Source organism: Pelodiscus sinensis, chromosome 2, assembly GCF_049634645.1.
Source record: "Pelodiscus sinensis isolate JC-2024 chromosome 2, ASM4963464v1, whole genome shotgun sequence".
In the NCBI taxonomy this organism is placed as follows: Eukaryota; Metazoa; Chordata; order Testudines; family Trionychidae; genus Pelodiscus; species Pelodiscus sinensis.
In genome coordinates, this window is record NC_134712.1 from 110667594 (window position 1) to 110689859 (window position 22266).

At 42.8% G+C, this 22266-nt stretch overlaps 1 protein-coding gene across 4 annotated transcripts; it reads left to right on the top strand.

Annotated features, from left to right (window-relative positions):
* Positions 1–523: 523 nt before the first annotated feature.
* Positions 524–22166, top strand: TFAP2A (transcription factor AP-2 alpha). 4 transcript variants are annotated; one of them, XM_075921274.1, is made up of 7 exons: positions 524–681; positions 9042–9476; positions 12492–12543; positions 14775–15006; positions 16404–16522; positions 18614–18755; positions 20490–22166. In XM_075921274.1, the coding sequence occupies exons 1-7, from the start codon at positions 649–651 to the stop codon at positions 20776–20778; spliced, it is 1302 nt and encodes a 433-aa protein (XP_075777389.1). In that variant the 5' UTR covers positions 524–648; the 3' UTR covers positions 20779–22166. The 4 variants fall into 4 exon arrangements, with proteins under 4 accessions (XP_075777389.1, XP_075777388.1, XP_075777387.1 ...); XM_075921273.1 differs by lacking the exon at positions 524–681 and adding an exon at positions 4083–4547; XM_075921272.1 differs by lacking the exon at positions 524–681 and adding an exon at positions 6312–6945.
* Positions 22167–22266: the final 100 nt, after the last annotated feature.

The window sequence follows — 22266 nt, forward strand, 5'->3', positions numbered from 1 at the left end:
TTAACTCAAGGAGAGTCCCGGATCCGGACACTAGCCTAGGTGAAGCGGTAAAGGCAAATCCATGTCAGTAGCAATTGTGGTTGCGTTTGTACAGCTCCAATCCCCCCCCCCCTTGTTAGCTCGCTGTCAAGTAGACTGCCACACGTTAAGAACAACCATTTAGCTCTGGGGGGCCCGTTACCGTCTCCATCTCTCAGTCTTTAGCTTCAAATCAGTCCCGAGGGAATCCGGAGCAATGCACCCCCTCTTCCACCAAACGCAACCCCGATGCTCCGCCAGCGATCAGCAAAAGGAACCCCCCCCCCCCACACACACACCCCAGTCCCTGCTCCTCGCGGGATTGCTGACCCCTGGGGACCGCGAAAGCTCGCGGGGAACACAAGAGGGGAGCGGATGGTAAGATTGCCCTTGCTGCTGTAAATCCATCATTTACCCGGACAGGTTGGGAGCTTTTGAAATGAGCTGGCGGAGTGAATTCCTAGGCCAGTGCGCAGGCGCGGGCAGGTAGCACCCGGCTCTTTATGACCAGGTGAGAGAGTCCTGTTGCAGGTAAAAGGAGGATTTGCCTAAAGAGATCACGGGAAGCAGCGGACGGATCACTCAGTCCATGACCAGCAGGGACTTTGTGTTAAGGAGCCCGCGGCCAGAATGTCAATTCTTGCAAAAATGGGGGACTGGCAGGTAATGCAATCTCCCTTTTTTGTGTGCCAGAGTGGGAACGGTTATTGAAATGGAGATCTAGCCCAGAAAGGTGAGACTATCCGCCCTTGGGGAGCTTAGGAGCCCTGCCATACAGGAGGTCCAGTTATTTGTTGATCGGTGATGAATGTTCTTTCAGCTGGAGGCTCTGGGTGCCAAATCAACAGGTGGGAAATCTCCGCGAGCCAGTGACTTTTCCAAGAAAATTCCCAGGTACATGGGAATGATGCAAGGGAAGTAATTGGCGTGTAAAAGCCCTTGGCTCTAGTGACTTTATGATCTCAGCTCCCTGAGGTGACTGAATTTACCCCCCAGGTTTGTGGAATGGACCTGTGCAGCTGTAAATTATCCAATTTCTGTAATTAACTCTTTCGGGAGACCTTGATGTTTCCAGGCATACTTAACTGATAATGATCATGCCTAGTTCTTAGAGCGTTCCAGTAGTGGGATCTTATATATAACTTAGCCAAATTGGTGGCTTCCCTGCAAAGTTTATGAAACAGATTTGGGGGATGTCGGGATGTGTTTTTAAAAAATCCCAGGTTATGTGCGGTGGCTACAGTCTGATACGACAGGCAGTATCACTTGGATGACGACAATATTATTTGGAAAATGTGTTTACTTTCTTTTCAAATTCTGTATCTTCATCAACAGACTCTTCGTTAATCTGGGCCTTTGAATGACTAGATGAAATAGTTTAATTAGATTATCTATTTAAAAAATGGATAAGACAAGAAACTCACACAGGTGGCTTTACAGCAGACCTCTACAATCTCTTGAAAATCATTATTGCATTCTAATATTATAGCCACAATCCGTTTGAGTTTGTCAATAAAATGAAAGATGAAATATAATATTCAAACACGGCGCCCTTATATTACAAAAATACTCTTTTTTAGGTAACCGTAAGACCCAATGTGATTATTTACTTGTCTTAACCTTTTAAACAATATATTTAAACCGCACTGCTTTATTTATTTACCATAGCAGGTTGCTTTGAAATAAATAGAGTTTACTTTGTACACGGTAGGTTATTGCAGTTTTACCTTCCGGTTCTGGTACAAGTGATCAAAAGAGAAGGATTTTTTTAATTAAGTGAACTCTGATACAAGAGCATATTTGGTTTATCTTGCTTTAAATCTTTTACTGTTTTGGTCATTTAAGTGAACTTAGTTTAAGATTTGCTTCAGCAACGGGTTACTGTACATACATTCACGTCTTTCACTCAGAAAAAGTTTAAAGAAATGAGCAATTATGGGCAAGCAAATAGTTCTTAAGCTACAGAGACAGCCAGAAGTGTGGGGGGTGGAGACCCCACTGTTATGCAAACAATGTAGCGATAACCATTTTTGTAACTATGCACTTAATTCGGATCAGTGTTCAGAAATTAAGTGCATAATCTGTTATATTGCAAACCGCGTTTTAGGAGCCCCAATCACGTGCTTACATAAAGATAGAGTGGATAGATCTACTAACCACCAGATTATTAACAGTGTGCTGAAGTCCCTGGATTGCTCCGGGTTCTTAGAACACGTGAAATGATTATTTCGAAACCTGCCCTTGAAAGCAAATCCAGAGGCAATAAGAAATCTCCGCCTCGTTCCTTCTGACCCCGAACTTTGAAAAGTTGTAGTTGCAAATGTGGCCTTGCAGGCTGGGAGCTGCCTTGCCAATCGATCGGCGAATCTATCCGGCTGCCCGCATTGTCGGTTTCTCCATCCAGAGCACCTCATTAAAGCACCCTAGGCCTTGACTGTTGTAACCCCACCAAAAATGGTAATGCAGCGCGCCTATTCATCTGCCTTTTAGAGCGATCTTCCACGCCCGTTATCACCTCTGAGCGAAGCTGGGCCATCATGCGCACACATTCACATGCAATGAACTGAGCTATCATGGTAATGACGTTTGGACAAACCTGGCCCGACTGACTCCAAAAGCTCATAGCTGGGACACAAGACGGGTCCTTTCAATAGGATCATCTTTTTGCATGAGCTATCCTTAACTGCTAGCTCCACGTGAACCTTAAGAGGAGTAAAACAACAATTTACTGTCGTGGCGCTTGGAGACAAAAGGGGGATTCAAAAAAACAGCGGGGACTAGAGGAGGGGAGATACTCCCATGAAATGTCGAGGGGAGGCCCAGAAACAAACTCAAAGCTCTGGGGCAAAAGGGGCATATAGGCAGGTACTACATTGCTCTCGATTTCGCTGTGCAGCGGGAGCTCCAGGAACATCCCCAGGGTTTTGCCTGCAGATTCAAGGAAACATATTTATCTTCCAGCAGGGTAAATCCTCACTCGAAGGGGAGAGCTTGTTGGGTGGAAGGCTGCCCAGGCCTGTAGAGCCAGCCAGCTGCAGTGCAACCACAGAAAAGAGTATGTCTGTTTAGACACTTGGCATGTAATTGCCCTGTCTTCTTCAACCTCAAAAAATAAGGTGCCCTTCGCTAGCTTGAACACACACACACACACACACACACACACACACTAGCTGAAAACCACCAGGCTGCCTTAATTCTCTAGCCAAATGTGGAGAACGGCTACAACCCCCCAAGCTCTGGAAGAGCGCATACCAGTGTGCTTGGCGCACGGACCGAGACTGTGAAACTGCCCCCGTAGATTCCCAGATAAAGTCAATGGTCGGGGATGAAAGTGTCCCGGGGACCTTTAAAGTCGATTGGCTCTGGGGCTTTCCAAAGGTAATGCAAGGGACTGCCCGATTAGAAGGAACGCCGTGGGGCGGTAAGGTCGTGGCGTTTGGGATTTGCCGAAGAGATCAAAGAGCCGCATGGATGGAAGGTGCCTGTCTGAACCTGGGAGGGCATGGGCCGCCGGTGAGCCACACGGTTCTCAGCAGGGAGCCTCAGCGCGTGACTCAGCATTAGTAACATTACAGAATAATAAAGATCTCGTCGGTGGTTTCGTTCAGGATGGGAATCTTGTGTCACCTGGGAGCAGAGTGAGTTCTCTCTGGTCAATTTTGCGGGACGCTGCGAAGCTAATGAAACTCTCCACCTAGGAACCAAACCAAGTTTGACTCGTCCCAAATAGCTTGCAAAAGAGTTTCTGGCTGCACATGCGTTTGCATCATCCTTTGTACAATCAGATCTTCGGGTTTATTGGTTAGCTCTGCAACAGAAAACATCAGCCGAGCAGAACCACACAGTTTAGAAAAGAAAAAAGTCTTACAAACAAAGCGGGGGGAAGACGGAGGAAAACAAAAGCTGAGCAACTTCGTGAGACAAAGATGTGGCCTTTGTGTTTTCCTCGCTCTGTCTTATTTGACACAGTGAAGTCCATATGGGTGTGTGGGGGGAAGCGGGGGGGTTGCAGGCTAATCCATAACCCCCTGCCCCAGTCAGTGGTTGCTGCTTTGATTTCGCTCTGTACTTTACTCCACACCGGAAGCCAACATGCAACCGCCACAACAACGGGGAAGGGAGGGGGCAAAAAAGGAAGCGTAATGGACACTTGCCCAAATCTAGGTCAGGATTTTTGTCCCCCTGCAAAAGAGCTCAGTTGTTTGGGAAAAGCCTTTTGCTTGTGGGTGCTTTCTACCTGTGCCCATTGTTGCAGGTTGTTGTGCTGCAGAGCAATTGGACTATTGTCGATATGCTAATGAGACGATTAGGCTGTTGGTAAAGAGCTGGAAAAGGGAAAAGTTTCTACCATTAGAGGGAGATCTCAGAGCGCTCAGAGGAGCAATCCAAACACTCTACCACCAGCCGCACTCTGCCTACCAGAGAGGTTCCGCTTTAGTGAAAGGCAGAGAGACACCAACCCTCTCTCACGCCAATCCATGAAAATGCTTTGGAAACTGACGGATAATATCAAATATGAGGAATGTGAGGTAAGCGCTTCCCTGGGCTGAGGGCAGTCAACTGGCCCGGCAGCTGTGAATGGGACCTAGCAGCATCCATCGATCTGTGAATTTCGTTTAGGAAACTTCTGCTTCTTCGCCAGTCGTCTTTGCAGCCCTCCAAGCTGGAAACAATGGCACTGGGCTAGGGAGCCGTTGACCAGGAACTTTGGGGCTGCTGGAAAATCGCGTTTGTCCGAAGTATACTAGAACAAAATCAGTGCGGAGAATATAGTAGCATCGATAGCTAGATCATGTGTAGAGTACCTGTAATGATTCCATTCATCAGTATGGAGGGATGAATGGATGAATGAAAAGCAAAGAGGAAATAATTGTTTGTACACGAGAGATGCCAGAGGGATCCCAAATATGTACTAAAGGCTGATGCTTAAAGTGATCTTTTGGGTGAAGGGAATAGTTGGCAAAACTGAGTTGTACAATTACCATGAGTCAGGGATGAACTAAAATCAGCCCTTTGTGAACGTACACCCAGCCGCTTCATTCATTGTCTAGCTTTTGATTCTATGACTTCGACAACTTTTACAATAAAACCCGCCCTATTACTATTATATTATTGTTATTTTATTATTATTATTTTATTTATTACTTTGAGCGACTGTGGAGAGAAAAAGAGAGGTGTGTTGATATATACCTGGATATTTAGCACCCATCTATAGAATGTAACCGACAAATGATATTTTGAACGTTTCGCAAAAGTTGCCTAGGCATTGCATCGATACAGAGTAATAAAGGGTGTTGGTACTTTAAAAATATTTTGGTGTACTCTATCCGAGAATATACACATCGAAATCCTAGTTTCTTGGGGGGTTCATTCCCCTCGGAATCCGCTGACTTCCTTTTGTACCGCTGTAAAGAAAAAGGAATCGGCGAATCACCAGACCCGAAGGTTATTAAATTAAATTAAATATGTTTTTAGTATGGGGCTGAAATTTGGGAGGGGGGAGGACTTCTGTCTACAAAGAGTAGATCTGGTGCAGTTCAGGTTGTCTTCACAGGGAATCAGAAGCTAGCTTTATCTGTATGATCTATCAGGGTTGGTTTTTGCTCTCCTAAATAAATATTTCTCGACGGGTGTAGGAGCAAAACAATTCCTCCTCAGCCTGGATCGGCGTGTAACTGTGCGCGAGTGGGTGTGAATTTGGTTGTAAGTATCTTGTGTTGTCTTGTGGTGTTGTGACTTTGCACCGAAGTGCTAAATCCAGTTGCGGATCTACACGCCCTAGTGCTTTAGTGTCGGGGCTTCCTTCGAAAGGAAATAACGGTGCAGCCTGGTGTCTTTTTCTGGCTTGGAAACGGGAGATTTAAGTGTCCTGGCAGGGCAGTATTAAGATTTCCGTCCTCCCTCTGAACAGACTGGTATTCGATCGTGAATAGGATATTTTCAGAATAACCACAGTAAGATGCGTGACACTCGTTCCCCTGCATTGAGACAGCCTCATTGTCTGTGACAAGAGAACAGAGCATCCGCTCCCAGGGTGACAGAGGACCAGGCAGCAACTTTTGCTACGGCAGCGTGCCGCGGAGCCCGGGCGCTGTAGGTTTCAGCGCGGGATCCAAGCTTTATTGGGTTAGGTGTGCACAGCTTTGCAGGGACATGCACAGAGGCAAAGTGACTGTTGTTATGATAACTCTGCCAGCAGCAGCAGCAGCAGCGGCAGCCGGTCGGGAGAGAGGAGTGTGCATGTCATATTTTAGGGAGTTGTTGTTTGGGAGTTGCACAGCCAGTCCGACGGGTTGGGCCGGGGCTGGGAGCCCCAGCTTGCCAGTGCCGGGAGTCGCCTCCCTTTCCCCGGACTGCAACATCCCCCGTCCCGGATCCTCCTCAGGGGAGGGGAAGCTCAGCGGATGCACTTTGGGGCTCCCAGGCTCCCCTCTCCCGGCTCCAGCCGGCACCAGAGCGGGGCGAGGAGGAGAAGGGGGAGAGACAAAGTTTCCCGGCTCGCTTCCGGGACTCCTTGGCAAGACGCGGCTGGAGCTGAGTCCGGGCGCCTCGCTCTTGCCTGATCCCTCGCGGGAGCTCCCAAGCGGGGCCTGGAGGGCAAGAGGAGAGCAAAAGGCATAGGGGTGCCGCGGAAGAGGCGCGGCGGCCCGGGCTCCGGTCCTGCGGTCCCCGAGGCTCTAGCGTGGCTCTGGCAGCGGGCTGGGTCGGAGCCGTCGAACCATGGAGGTGCGGCTGGGCCAGGCGCAGCCGGCGGCGGCGAGGGAGCAGCTCGGCCCCGCGGAGCAGACCCCGCGGAAAGGCGGCGGCGGCGGCGGCGACTGCAGCAAAGCGCAGGAACGGGGCTCGGGCAGCAAGAGGGGAGCAGGCGCCCAGCCGCTGCTGTCCTTGGCGTTTGAGGCAGCAGGATACTCGCAGCAGCAGCCCGAGGTGTGCCCCACTCTATAATGCTGACTGGGGGGGGGGAGGTTTCCCTCACCCAACACGTTTCTTCCTCCTTCTCTTTCCTTCTCTCCTCCTTCCCCTCTTCCCTCTCCCCCTCCGCCTCACTCCCCGTTTCCCAATCCCACCCTCTCCCTCTCCCTGCCTCTCTTTCTCTTTCACTTTTGCATGCCCTGCAACCTTTTAAAATGTTGCCCCTTCCCTGTGATTCGTCAGACGCAGCAGCATGTCCCCTCTCTCTCCCTCTCTCTCTCCCTTTTTGTCTCTCTCTCTCACACACTCTCTCTCCCCCGTCCCTGATTAGATACACTGATTCTTCATTCAATGGACGTCATTTAGAACAGACTGCCTTGAGTTGCTTCCTCGCTTCACGCTCGATTTCCAGCCATTCTTCCCTTATTAAGTATTCGTGTAATATTAATAGTCATGAATATCTGCTATTAGGAGTCTCCAGGAAGGCAGCAGAGCTCTGTTATTAGGAGCTCAAGTGGAGCAGCAGCTAAGTCAAAGAAGGAGAAAAGAGAGAAAGGGAGGAGAAGGAAAAAAAGGATTAAGAAACAAGCAGACACACACAAACTTTGAATTCTTAATATCACGACAAGATAGCGGTCGCCTTCGCAACCTCACATGAAGGGCATCAGGAATTTGTTCAAGTTCTGATGGATTATAGGAGAGCAGCTTCCTCGGTGCATGAGAAACCTTGGCGTTTTGGTCGTGTAGTCATAGTGTAGAGCTGGGCTTCTACCACTTTTTTTGTGTGCGAGTGTGTGTGTGTGTGTGTGTGCGTGTGTGTACATTGGGGCACATTTTTTCCCCTGATTTTTCTACCCTGCCTTGTTATCCCAGACGCTTCGCAGATGTTAGTACACAGTTTTTCAGCTATGGTGAGTTGCTTCAGAATTATATCGTAGGGGATTTTTTCCTTTCTCGTTTATTGTTGTTGTCGATGATGATGTTGGTACTTTGGATTTTACACACTGATTGCCTCCGAGGACATTCCCCACCCCCAGTCAAGATTTTAGCTTTTTTCCCTGGCTGTCTCAAGTGAACTACAGAAGGCTTGTTTATACCATATCCGTCTTTATTTCTTCATAACCCCACTTGTAATTGGGCTATATTCAGTATTCCTTCTTTTCTCCTTTTTCGAGATAATAATCTCGTGTGCTCTACAATCTATATCACGTAATGATAGCTCTCTTATCTCTCCTCCCCTCTTTGGGGGCTATTAATTTATCTTAGACATACCTATGGGCTTTTATTTTGTAACTCTCCTCCCCTCGTTCCAATTATGAACGGACAAAATAATGCGCATTCATTTTACTTTTGCTTATATTTACCCATCTGTGTGTCTTAAAATGTTCTGCCTTTTCATTGTTTATGCAGTATTTTATCTCCTCTAATTCGCTTTCCACCTCAATTAAATATTTTTCGTATACATTTTATGCTGCAGCACAAATCTCTAGAAAGCAGCGCATGTCTATTGAATGGGGGTGAAAAGGCATATCGTAATACCGTATTTAAACATTTGGGAAACTTGTAATGTAAATGATTGCATGATTACAATCATTTTAGACTCACTTCTCTATTTAATCGTAATAAAATGGCAATGCTCTTTGATTTTCTGTGGTTTTCCTAGGTGCATTAAAGATAACGTAAGCAATAATATTGCTTTACATCTGTTTAAAGCCAGCGGAATACATTTTGGTAGTGGTGGGTTCTTTTATTTTTAAGAACAATGCCCAGTTCTTAATTTTATTTAAAGAAATGTTTCATGCTCCAACGTAAAAATACTAATTCCGGGCAGTATCTATTGTAAAAACATACTACGTTTTCACTGGGTGGGTTTTGTTTTGGGTGGTTGGTTTTTAAAAATGTTTCTTTCTAGTTGTTTCGTTGCAACAATGTAGAGAGTAAAGTCGCAGACAGGAAAATCTCCAGGTCTGCTTTTCTGCGCTGGGCAGCAAATGAATTGCAAATCCTGCCTGATCGTTTGATGGGTGAAATTTACAAGCCAATTTTACTGTAAACAGTTTGATTTTATCTTTTCTTTTCTTTTCTTCTCTTCTCTTCCCCTCCTCCCCCAGGATCGTCACGATGGCACCAGCAACGGGACAGCCCGGTTACCCCAGTTGGGGTCTGTAGGTCAATCTCCCTACACCAGCGCCCCACCGCTCTCCCACACCCCCAACGCTGACTTTCAGCCCCCCTATTTCCCTCCGCCTTACCAGCCCATTTACCCCCAGTCTCAAGATCCTTATTCCCACGTTAATGACCCCTATAGTCTGAATCCCCTTCATGCCCAGCCTCAACCCCAACATCCAGGATGGCCAGGACAGAGACAAAGCCAGGAGGCTGGCCTCTTACATACACACCGGGGCTTACCCCACCAGCTATCCGGCCTGGACCCTCGTAGGGATTACCGGCGGCATGAGGATCTACTACATGGACCCCATGGGCTCAGCTCAGGACTAGGAGACATTCCTATCCATTCAATACCTCATGCTATAGAAGACGTACCGGTAAGGAGGATGCCTACATACAATCTGTGTTATTCAGCCACAAATACAGTTTCAGGACTCAGTGTACGGGGAGCACTGTCCTTTTCTCAATAGAAATTATGGTTGCCTACCCCAGCCACAGGGAAGAAATCAATCTAAACAACAGCAACCCCCAAAATGCCATGGCCCCGAACTAGAACAATAGGTTTTATACCCACACCACTTTTGCCTTAACAGTGTCCACCAAAATATAAATAAATCACATTACTGACATCATTAACAATACCTTTCAATTTCAAAGACAATAAGCTGTTACCATAGGAAGAATATTTAATCCCACCATCGGGCCTTGCATTTGGGATTGCTCACTGCCTTGAGGGGAAAACATTAGCCTGAAATGCAAGAGCTCATTAAATGTCCTCCCAGTCAAAGATTAAAAAAAAAAAAGTGAGAGAAAGTGGCCTAAGAATTAAAATCAGTTCTTAGTGATTATAGAATTGGCATATGGTATAATGACGTCTAAAGTTGTAAGAGGAAACATCCAGATTCTCTACTCTAAAGGAATTATGTGACAAATCAGAGAGGAGGTATATTAAAATGCTGCCTTATTCTTTTAGCTGGAATGCTAAGGGATGACCTCATAAATCATTAGCAATAGGTTATCAAATTCTATCCAGACCTCCTATATCCTCTATTAAATTAAATGTTTGGAAACTATTGGATAATACATTATTTTGGGTCTAATTCTGTTATCAATAAATACAGTTTAAAATGATTTCTAATTAAGCATGACATTAGCACATTGGCTATTTCCAGGGCAAGAATGCTTTTGTTCAGTTGGAAGTACTCTAGTGCAATGTGTTTTAAAGAATTTGTTTGTGATCAAAGTTAATATTTCTGGTTTTCTCCTTGAAAATAGAATTAGAACTTGCCAATAAATTTATTAAAGTTCATGGAGCTCCTGCTTACAGGCTAAGGCCGCTTTAGTTATAGAGGAAGGAGGAGGGGAATTGTGGTATCTGGATGTGATTTTTTGCTAAAATGCCATCCCAAATTACAGGATCAAATATTACAACAATATATCTGTTGACAGTTTAATGAGTACAGTTTCATGTTGCAAGGATAATGTTCAGATGGACTTACCTATTTTTGGGTCATTTTGAAACCTTTTGTAAATTATACTTGGGGAAATAGTGAATTTATTACAGCCCTCATCTGGCTAAATTAACCACAGAAAATTGCTGCTTATGTTTAGCAGTTTTGCAATAAACGCATACATCTCCCAAAGTGGAGGATTTAGTAAGCAATTTGGATTCGTTGAAAACAGATCGATTCTTTTAACTTGAAATAAAATGTCATGAAGGCAATATTTAGAAGAAACTAATTTGTTGACTGCGGGGTCATAGTTACTGTAGAAGCATGACCTAAAATATTCCTCTGATTCCTCCCTTCCTGTAATTGTACTTTGTTAAAGTGGACTGTCTTGGGGACTCCCTTTTACAAATATTTTAAGTGCGTAACATTTTATTAATCTTTCAAGTACCTATGAATTCTTATCATACTGATCTACTTCGTGAAAGCCAAATGCCATCTGGTGTAAAACCTTAAACTAGCTCAGTCATTTTTTCTTCTGTAAAACTAAAACTGGATGCTTGAGCAAATAAAATAGAATAAAATACATAACAGAATATACCTTCTGAGTGTATTATTCAGTTAGGCAAAACCAAACGTTCTTTTAAAGGAATTTGGGCCAGGAAAAAGGTCATTCGAATTTTCACGTTGCTGCAACAGTTAACCTTTAATAAAAATCACTGCTAAATATTTAAGAAAAATCCGGTAGATGGTGCAAATTATTTAATCATAAATATCTCGGTGGGATTTTAATTTTAATAGTCCTCACTGTATGGAATATGTGTAGAAATAACACAAATAAAAGTATTATGCCACACTACATTTACTTTATGGGTTTAGGGTGCATGCATAAAGGGATCATATTTCCCCATATAGTTAAAACACAAGAACTGCAGCAGTAGTCATTTCTGAACATTTCTCAATTTAATTATACTTAAATCCAGAAGCACTTTAGGCAAGTTACAAATGAGAGCATTGAGTATAATAAAACCTGTAATAAAGCAACTTAGTACCATCCACCCGGAATCATTGAGATCAGGCACAATTAACAGGAGCATAAATCCAAGACAGAATGGAAAATGTTAGAATCAGTATTATTGTTGGACAAAGACTAGAGAAGGAAGTAATAGTTTTTTAAATGGTAATGCCTGTGTTTTGTAACGATTGCGAAATCTTCTATCTCAGCAGCACTGGTGTTAATTTGTAAACACAGCCAGACATTATATTGCCTGTCAGTTTTTGAATTAGAAAACATGATTTCATTTTACTTTCTAATCACGTTTTGACGCCGGCACATAAACTCCATCCGCAAAAGCAACAACAAAACCTGCTAGTGGACAATAATGAAGCAAGCCGCTCTTTACTCTGTTTTCATAGCATTTTCTGATCTTCATTTCAAGCACAGTGATTCTTTCCTCGCCCCTCAATCCCACAGTGAAAGTGTGCAAATGTTTTGCCTCTTTCTCGCACTTCCTCCCTTAAAATGTTTCTAAATGATTTCCAGCACTTCTCCCCCCCCCCCCCCCCCACCTTATTTCTCCCGCAAGCTTCCATTGTGTTTTCCTTGCCCTCGCTGCAGTACGCACAGGAACAACACTTAGCATACCTGACTCTTGTTGTAATAGGATTTGTTTTCCCAAGGAGTTAAGGTACAAAACTAAACAGCGATTTGGATTTCAGGGTCACAATTGCACTTTGTGGAAACTCCAAATGTTTTTATTTCGAATGAGAGAAAAGAGCGGGAGGAATCCTTCATTTAGAAATCCCCAAATCCAGATGTTTACATATAAATTGTAGGGACGAGGAAAAAAATATAATTAATAAAACACATAACAACCTTCCCGACATTCGTTCCCTTTTGTTATGATTATACATTTACGTCCCTATGTATTTCTTTTGTTGCAGCATGTAGAAGACCCGGGTATTAACATCCCAGATCAAACTGTAATTAAGAAAGGTAAGCCATTTCCTTTAGCATTCCAAGCATGTCCTCACAGGCTGGGCACTATTGAAGGTAGAATTTGCTAAGCTCCCTTCCCCCCTTTTTTCTTTCAAATATAATTTACTAAGGGTCGCGAATGGAAAATAAAATAGATAATCGGTGTTGAAATCAGCCCTCATTTAGTGGCAGCGTTCATGATTTTTCTAAGAAAATGTTGCAATCTGAGATCCAGGGTTTTATTTCCTTACTATGCATTTCACGTTTGTAATTAGAACAATTTATCCAGCTGGATTGCATTATTTGTCGATATTGAGCATTTGGGGGGTTCTGAACTGGTAGGAAATGTTTACCGTTTTTATTTTAAAATCGGGATGAGTAAAAATGGTAAATGGCTATGTAGAAAAGGTGGTAGGTTGGTCACTCTGGTCATTGTGAGGGCTGTTTAGATGTAAGTCTTTATGAGTGGATTTGAAAATGTTTCCTAATCGTGTAAAGGGTATTTTGGGTTTTCATGAAACTCTTGTTTTCTATCTTCTGTCAAATGACCCTAAGGATTATGAAAATATTGTTCAGGGTAGTTTTTGATTCTTGATGAAAAATTGGAAAGTGATTGGTTTGCATTTGGATTCTGTTTAGTAAGCTGTTCGAGTACAACTCATTGTGTTGAATACTTAGCTATTATTATATTGAGCAATGGCATGCTTGTATTTTGTTGGCAAGGTAAAAATATTTGGGTATTATAGGCACCACCAGAGGATGATGCTATATAAAGCAGTTCTCTTTTCTTAACCTGATCAGTATACAGTAAGCTAGCTTAAAGTTTCATTTTTCTGTCTGTGAAGCCTTTGTCACGTCAAATTAGATGTGCAAGGGATAAATCTTAAGAGATGCTCTTTCCAAGTCGACATGATAATTGGCTCTTTTATTAGTAATCTCAAGAGTTCGTTTAACTCCTATTGTCTCTATTAGCCTCCCCAGAGCTATTAATGTCACAAGTGATCTATCCAAAACCTAGAGCCCCCCCATAGGTTTGGACCATCCCCACCAAAGTAAAGATGTAGGGGGGAAAGCAGCACACAGGACAAAAGAGAAACAGAGTAAACATTTTATAACCTGCTCCTGTGGAAACTAAATGCAGGTTGCATTCCCTGCAAAATAGTGTGGACATGTTTCAGTTGTGCTTAGTAATGCTGGCTAACGCAAGGGCTGCCAGGGCTTTTTGGTGGCCCTGAGTTTATTCCAACAATGGCCTGCGCCTGACTGCCTGGGGGTAGGGAAACATGGAATGATTTTTACTTTTAGTAGATATTAGTTAAACACCTCAGGTTTCTGAGCAGATGTATTTATTCATAAGGAAGGTGCTATAATTTGCTCTTGAGTGTTTCTTTCAATGCATAATAGCATCAAAATATATTCAATTTTTGGTTACACGTTGAAAACAGGGTAGCACATATTAAGGCACTGGTCCTCACTCTCTTGTGTAGTTGAATACAGAAATACATACATCAGCAAAGCATTTTGTTCTATATTAGTATGCAGCTGGCTGCTTTTTGAAACCTCCTGTGAATTGCCTTGTGGCCAGGTTTTTTTAACCCAGATACTTGCTTGTGTGGCTGGCTCATGCCAACTTGTTTTTAAGGTCTAGCTTATTCCAGGAAAAAGCAAATGTGCACTTTAATGATTTGACTGGGTCTGGATTTTATAAATGGTATTTTAATGAAGGGGTGTGTGTAGGCTTCCAGCTACCAAGCATTCACTTGACTCATCCTAAAACGATCAACGTTTATTCGTGCTGATCTGCATTTAAGGGCAAATGGAGATCTTGGGAATTGGGTTTGGCTCAAGCAGCCCCCTTCATCCCCCTGTGATCAGCAGGCAGCCGCAGAGCCTACCGATCGGGAGAGGCAGCTTCCCAGTTGCTTTAGTAATCCGGGCCTGGGCTCTAGCTCGGAGCCAGCCTGGCTATGGCACTGCCTGGGATCCTCCCGCGGAGCCGCGCTGACAGCGGCTCGGCCCGGGGCTTTTTCTCTGCTGGGAGGTGGCTTCTCGAGCCCGAACCAGCTGCCCCGCGCATCTCCCCCTTCCGCAGCTGCGCCGCCCGGCTCACTCCATCGCCTGCGCGGAACCTGCAGCTGCCCTGCCCCCGCCGCCGCCTCCCTCTGCCCGCTGCGCCCCGGGGCTCGCTCGCACGTGGCGCGGTGGGGCCCTCACGCCGCTCTTCCCCCCCCTCCCCTTGTCCGCTGCAGGCCCCGTGTCCCTCTCCAAGTCGAACAGCAACGCCGTCTCCGCCATTCCCATCAACAAGGACGCGCTGTTCGGCGGGGTGGTGAACCCCAACGAGGTCTTCTGCTCCGTGCCGGGCCGCCTCTCCCTGCTCAGCTCCACCTCCAAGTACAAGGTCACGGTGGCGGAAGTGCAGAGACGCCTCTCCCCGCCCGAGTGCCTCAACGCGTCCCTGCTGGGCGGGGTGCTCCGGAGGTGAGGGGCGGAGGGAGCCGGAGGGGGCGGGGCAAGGCGGGATAGGAGGGGCGGGGAGGGAGGAGACACCCCCTCATACACCTCCCCCTCCCCCCCCCTTGCGACCAGGCCTGGTTGGCATCTGCTCACTGTAGCGCGCTCTCCGCCTGCAGCCTCCCCGCACCCAGGAAGAGCCACCCCAGCGCCGGGGTCCTTGCAGCATCCCAGCATGGCTACAGCCGAGGTTCCCCTCCACCCCCTTTGCAACGGGACGGATTGCTCCTACAACGGGGGCAACACTACCCACCGCAGCATGCACCACCCTGCAGCCAAGTCACCCCTTTCTACCCCCTCCCCCAGCACAAGGCCACTGGTAACAAATGCAACAGCACAAGGAAAGGCCACTTCTAATCAGCATCATCACATGAGGTCACTGCAACCATAGCAACACGGTGCAATCTACAACTGTACTAATGAAACGCAAGGCCTCTTGCAAACAAATGCAACACCACAATCATGATGTCACCACAACCAAATCATTTCTATATAATGCTACATAAGTTTGCCACTTGCTATGGTAGGATACTACAAAGGGAAATATTTTATTTTAAAGTGATGGTTGTAATAGTTTTTCTTTGTGTGTGTGTGTGTGTGTGTGTTGTATTACACAAAAGGAGGCAGGAAATGCCCTCCTATGGCCCCAGACCTTCCCCCCCATGAAAAAAATTGGTATAGTAATTTAAAAAATGTTGGGGTTCTATATTCAAATGATACGACTCATTGGTGATTTCTTTCTCTCTTAGTTACCTAGGGATTATAATCTAATCCACACAATTAAAGATCACTTGGGTAGGGAATAAAATCTAGAATTAATTAATAGGAAGTTTTATTTAAACAATTTATTTTAACCTGTCTCTATTGAACATAGTAGATAGGTATTTAGAACTTCACCTATTTGCTGAATACAGTGAAATTCCATACTAATGACATACATTTTTGACCTTTCAGATTAATCTGCTAAATAATGTGTTAGATATTGCAAATAAATCTACTTTAACAAAGTTCCCGTTAGGAGTAGCAATTTGTCAAGACCTCTAAAACTATTATGGCTTTGGCAAAATATCAGATCCTGTAATACTCTAGTGCTGATTTGATAGATTTGGTAGAAAACATTTTAACTAAAAACACTGAAAATTCAAAAATAATGATAAAATATATCCTTTTCCAGTTACTGTTGTATTCAGATTTGTATAATTACCCATTTTTCATTCTTAGTTTTTCCTGTATAAAACTTTCCCAAATGTCCCTTCATCACCAGTATTATTTTCTAATACATTTTGGAAGGTTTTAAAAGATCTGAAATATGACCTGATGGTGCAGATTAGTCATGTTCTAAGTGGTTTTTATGTGTGAAACAGGGCGAAGTCTAAAAATGGAGGGAGATCTTTGAGAGAAAAACTGGACAAAATAGGATTAAACCTGCCAGCCGGGAGACGTAAAGCTGCTAATGTCACCCTACTCACATCACTAGTGGAGGGTAAGTGACTCAAGGATTGGAAAGGGTTCATTTTTTGCCTAATAGGATAAATCCCCAATTTTTTCAGGCCTGTGTTCCTTTTTTGAAGAAGGTTATTTTGTCTAATCTTTATGCCTGAGGAAAATGTTAATTCTGTAACTGTGTCTTGTATGGTAACCTGAAATGTACTTAAATATCTCTTGCATACTTAGCATTGCCATACACATGATGCTATCTGCATCCTTCTTCAGGTGAATTATCCCACTGTAATGAATTGATTTCAGTGGGAGCAAGAATGGGTCTATAGGAATTGCCTCTTTGAATAAGGACTGCAGGAGCAGGCCTATAAATATTACTTAGGGGAGCGAAAGCTACAGGATTCAGCCTAACATTTCCTCAGTCCCCTCATTCCTTCATTTGTCTACCATTGAGGACTAAGCAATTTTAAATTTCAAGAACAGCAGCTACTCACAGTTAAGTCCCCACCCCCTCCAAACAACATAATAGTAAATCATGTAAGTTATTCTGACATCTGTATTTGAGAAATGCGAGACCATTGCTTCCTGAATTAATTTGGGAAACCTTGACCTACGCCATGATTTAACAATGCCCTGAAAACCTCAAAGTTGTGCTCTCCCCCATCCTTATTATCTTTTGGTTCTCATTTCAGAACAGATGCTTGCTTTATTCTATCATTCTTCAGTTTTACTCTGAGATGAAAAGGTGCAGCAACTTCTTTAAGTCTTCAGACTTCATGTGCTTTAATATTTCTAATGTGGAAAGCTGAAATAGGTGCAATCATTTGTTTAAAAATGGTTATTTTGTCTCAGCTGCTTACAACAAAAACAGACCTGAGTCAATCTAAAATATCTTTCCTCCCTTCCAGTTTTGTTATTGGCATCTCTTTACACTGATTTTGATTGAGTCTGTAAAGTGCTTTTAAGGATGCTCAAGTTAGCTTAAGTTTGGATGCGTAAGATATCATTTATAGCTTCATTCTTTTTTTGCTTGGTATCATAAAAGATAAAGCAAAAATGCATTAGACTGCCAGACTTAATTTTTAAAACAATATTATCACTTTGGTTCTTACGTGCATTATATTTTGACTTCTGTGCAAATCTTTCTGATCTAAAATGGCTTTACAATTGCACCAGCACTCTAGTGTAAGAAAAATAAAAAACAGAAAGACTTGCAAAAAGTCTAGATTTGGTGGATGCTAATATTGTTTGTGACATTAATGAATATGGAGAGTATTTGGCAATAATTTATTGTTCCATTTGGTTTTCACATAGAAGGGCTTTAAGGAACTATTAAAAATAAGAACTGTGGGTTGATTTTCAGATAAACTGGTAATGGTGGTTACATTTTTTGGATGATAGTATAAAAATTGTTGGAGCTTTGAGTCCTGTGGCAATGAGGCAGTTTCTAGAGTACTGTTATTGTTTATGATCCGCTCCATTTTATGGAAACAAGCTCACTGGACTGAGGCTTTGAAGCTCTAATTGGCGCATGCGTTCTTCCGGAGCTGGAGCTAATGGCAGGAAGCCCTGCAGTAAAAAACAACTGGTTCAGGAAATTAAAACCAAAGATTTGAAAATCAACAAAACAGACAGACTCAATGGAATGACCCTAAAATTCTCATGGTTAATCGTTTGGGGGGGAACAGATAATTATATGTGATCAAGTTAAATTTTAAACACTTAGCTGTTTAATGCATTCTATTTAGAAGAGCTCTAGGAGTAATTATGATCAATATTAATCATTGGATAGTGTGTTAACAGAATATATATAAATGTCAAGGCAAATATATATTTCCAAAAAACAAAACTGAAGTATAAACTGTGTGTGTGTCTATATCTACTTAGCAAGAGATTTAAAGTCACACAGTACATACTTATGTCTTCACTTCTAACTCTTGGACATATATATATATATTTGCTTTCAACTAGATTACAGCAAAGACAATTCATAAAATAAGGATATAAGTAATTTGCACACTAAGCAGTACATTTTAAGAGAAAGTCTAAGTGCATTATAGCTTTTACTAATCTACTTTGCCCTCTGTGCTGTGTATGTCGATTAGATGTGTGTTTCTCTTCACCCCCCTTTCAGGAGAAGCAGTGCATCTAGCTAGAGATTTTGGGTATGTTTGTGAGACAGAATTTCCTGCCAAAGCAGTAGCTGAATTTCTCAACCGACAACATTCCGATCCAAACGAGCAAGTCACAAGAAAAAACATGCTTCTAGCTACAAAGTAAGGCATTTACCTTTCTGTTGTGTTGCTGAGTTGTAAGGAAAAACATAGGGTTTGGGATTTTTTATTTTTGTTTTTCTTTTTTGCCATGTAGTAAATGGCTAATGATTTTGCAAATTGTAAGAATGTGAATATACAGTCATAGTATATATTATAGGAAAATGTATATAACTAACTTTATTTTCTGAAGTGAGTTTATGCAGATTTTCTTGAAAATAGGTTGTGAAATCTTGGATGGATGTTTATTTAAAGAAAAACAATAATTCCTTAAAGGAAAACATTTGCTGGGCCTTTATCAGTTTAGACATTAGGGGAAGGTTTCCCATTGACAGTAAAATAAAACTGGCGCATTAAACTGATTTCAGTTCATTAAAATCTGCAACAGTTCTTTTTTCCTTAGCACTCTGTTACTTAGTGAATATAGGGATATTACAAATATATTTTAATGACAATCTGTATGCAGTTAAAATGCAAGTGGAGCTTATCATTGGTGGGGCTGAGTAGGCATCCAGGTGGTGTGTGAAAAGAAAATGATTGTTTTGATATGTTTGCTGGAAATTAAAAGGCTTGTTTAGTAGCCCTTAATTACCAATGGAGATGTCACTAAAGGGCATAGTGCCAGAGGGCACAAGCAGAAGATGGGATCTAGTTTATGACTGGAAGACATTAACAGGGGTTTTAGAATACAAACTGTTTCAAAACACCTCTAATCTCTACTATAAGGTATTAATTTCTTAACAGTTTGTGCAGTGACTGTGTTATAAGTGACTGTGTTATAAATTATGACTTCTGCACAATGTGCATATAGCCCTTTATCCTTCCTTTTCCACCTCAGTGTAAAGAGGTTTTTTTGATCTTTGCCAGTGTCACCCTGGCCTTTGTGGAGAAAGTTCCATATATAGAGAGAGATTTTTTTAAGAGCCTAATTTAAATCCTCAACTTTCCCTCTGTGTCCTCTACTCAGTAAACCCTGGCATTCCTCCTGCCATGCAGCCATTGTCTAGCTTTGTGAAGAAGAGAATAAATCTCCCCTATTCCAAAAACAGACACAAAGCAAATATATATCCGAATCTCCCTCTCAATATTACACACCATATATCCTGTTCCATATTGCAGATACTCTAAACAGCTTATTGGCAATGTGCCAAAATATATGGGAAGAGGGGACATAGAAATATTGTAATGATCTGCGTAGGATTGAAATATCTGAAGTGCTAATGTGTGTACGTGGGGGAGAGTGATTGTGGTGCTTTGGTTTGAAATGTTTGGTGCTTTTGGGCATGTGGGAGATAGTTTTTATATGAAAGGGCTAGACTATGTCAGTGAGTGAAATGTGTGCCTGCGTCAGAAATGTGTGTATGAGTGTGAAAGTGTGTGACAAAGTATGTGTGAAAGAGAGAAGCATGTGTGTCAGAGAGAAATGTTTGTATGCTTCTGTGAGCGGGAGATATAGGGCAGTGAAAGAGAGACCTACATGTCTGTGTGCCCAGGTAAGTGTGTGTCTTTCTCTCTCACACACACATATTATAATAAAACGTGTGTATGTGGAGAGAGAGAGAGAGAGAAAGAGAGAGAGACAGACTTTGTGTGTGTGACTCAGAGGGAGGCTTTATGTGTACGGGGGAGCAGTCCCCTTGATTGAAGGCTTGTGTAATCTAGCAGAGAGACAGCACTGGTTTTGCTGCTGACAACAGTGGTTCATCTCTCTGTTGCACTGCTCCATTTGTGTTGCAGACAGATCTGTAAAGAGTTCACCGACCTGCTGGCTCAGGACCGATCTCCACTGGGGAATTCTCGGCCCAACCCTATCCTGGAGCCGGGCATCCAGAGCTGCCTGACCCACTTCAACCTCATCTCTCATGGATTCGGCAGCCCTGCGGTGTGTGCCGCTGTGACCGCCCTGCAGAACTATCTCACCGAGGCGCTCAAGGCCATGGACAAAATGTACCTCAGCAACAACCCCAGCAACCACACAGACAACAGCACCAAAAGCGGCGACAAAGAGGAGAAGCACCGAAAGTGAGGATTTCCCCCCTTCCCGCATCCATCCATCCATCCATCTAACCATCCATCCATTCATCCATCCATTCCCTCCCAACTCCCTCACTCCCTGTCCAGTCACAGCAACAGAATCAGTGCCCTTCTGCCCATCCTGTTCTCTGACTCTGCAGGACTATGCTGTCCTTCCTCCCTCCGGCCTTCAGCACTTCCATTTGCTCCCAGTTACTTCCCCACACCTCCTTACCTTGGTTTGGAGCCTGAGAGAACAGAACTGGGCAATGGAGCCAGCAAAGAAAAAAGTTCTGTCTGAGTTTGTGAACTTTTTTTAAAAAAAAAAAAAAATCAAAAAGAGAAAAATACAAAAAAACCCAAAACAAAAAGAAAAGGAACTGTTTTTCTAAAAATATATAAAAAGAAATAAAAACAAATTAATAAATAATACTAAAATATAAATCTATGAGCTTCATCGGACTGAATCACCAACTCCCCTTTCATAAACTTCAGTTAAGATTGTAGCCATATTAAAAAAAAACAAAACAAAAACAAACCTAAGCAAAAGGCAAAAAGGATTGATGACATTTTATCAGTATTGTGAATAAACTTGAACACAAAACACACACAATTCCATGTCATGTCTTCAGTTGTAGAACTTTTTCCTGTCCAAGGTAAAGCCACCAACTTGAACTTTCTATTGCAACACGATTCACAGTTATTATATAAGGGAATCAGTGTTTATGTATGTATATATTTATTTATGTGTAATTTAATGGGAAATGTAAATATGGTGAGTCTGTTTTAAGCTTTTTTTTATTTATCTGGTGATCTTGTTTACCTCTTGTTTAGTGGGTTTAAAATCTTCCCTTCTTAGTTCATCATGTGGTTCATAGTACTTACTTAGAAATCTGAGGGGGTTTTTGTTTTCTTTTGTTTTTCTCTGGGATTCATCATTTTTTAGCCCTGTTGTAGCATGTAAAAGGCGACAATGAAGCAGCTGAACAAACAAAAGAAAATTGAATTTTTATATACAATTAGTATTACATTTAGTTTCTCATTGAAAAAGAATAAAATGATGTTGGATCCAGGAAAGATTTTTAAACGTTAGTGGTTTTACAACTCTTATGTGTTGTGGAAAAAAAGAGTTTATTTTCATCCACTGTCCTGAAAGCATCATCAGAGCAATAAATTAAATATTGTCTTTTAGATCAAGGTTTAGTTTTTCTTTTCTTTGCCCTTCTTCCCCCCTGAAAGAACTTCAAAAATTTGGGACCACCTGGTATCCTGTATTTCCACTGGCCATATTGGAAGCAGTTATAGTTGTATTGTATTGAGTTGTGCTGGCAGTAGTTTCCATGCCTGTCAATGTATCATAGTCCTTTGTTGCCCAGATAAATAAATATTTGATACGCTTTATGTCGATTTTTTTATTCAGTGGCTGTCTTTACCCAGGCGTATTTTTGTTCTTGGCAGTATTTTTTATTCAGTATGGTTACAGTAATTGAGTTTAACTCTC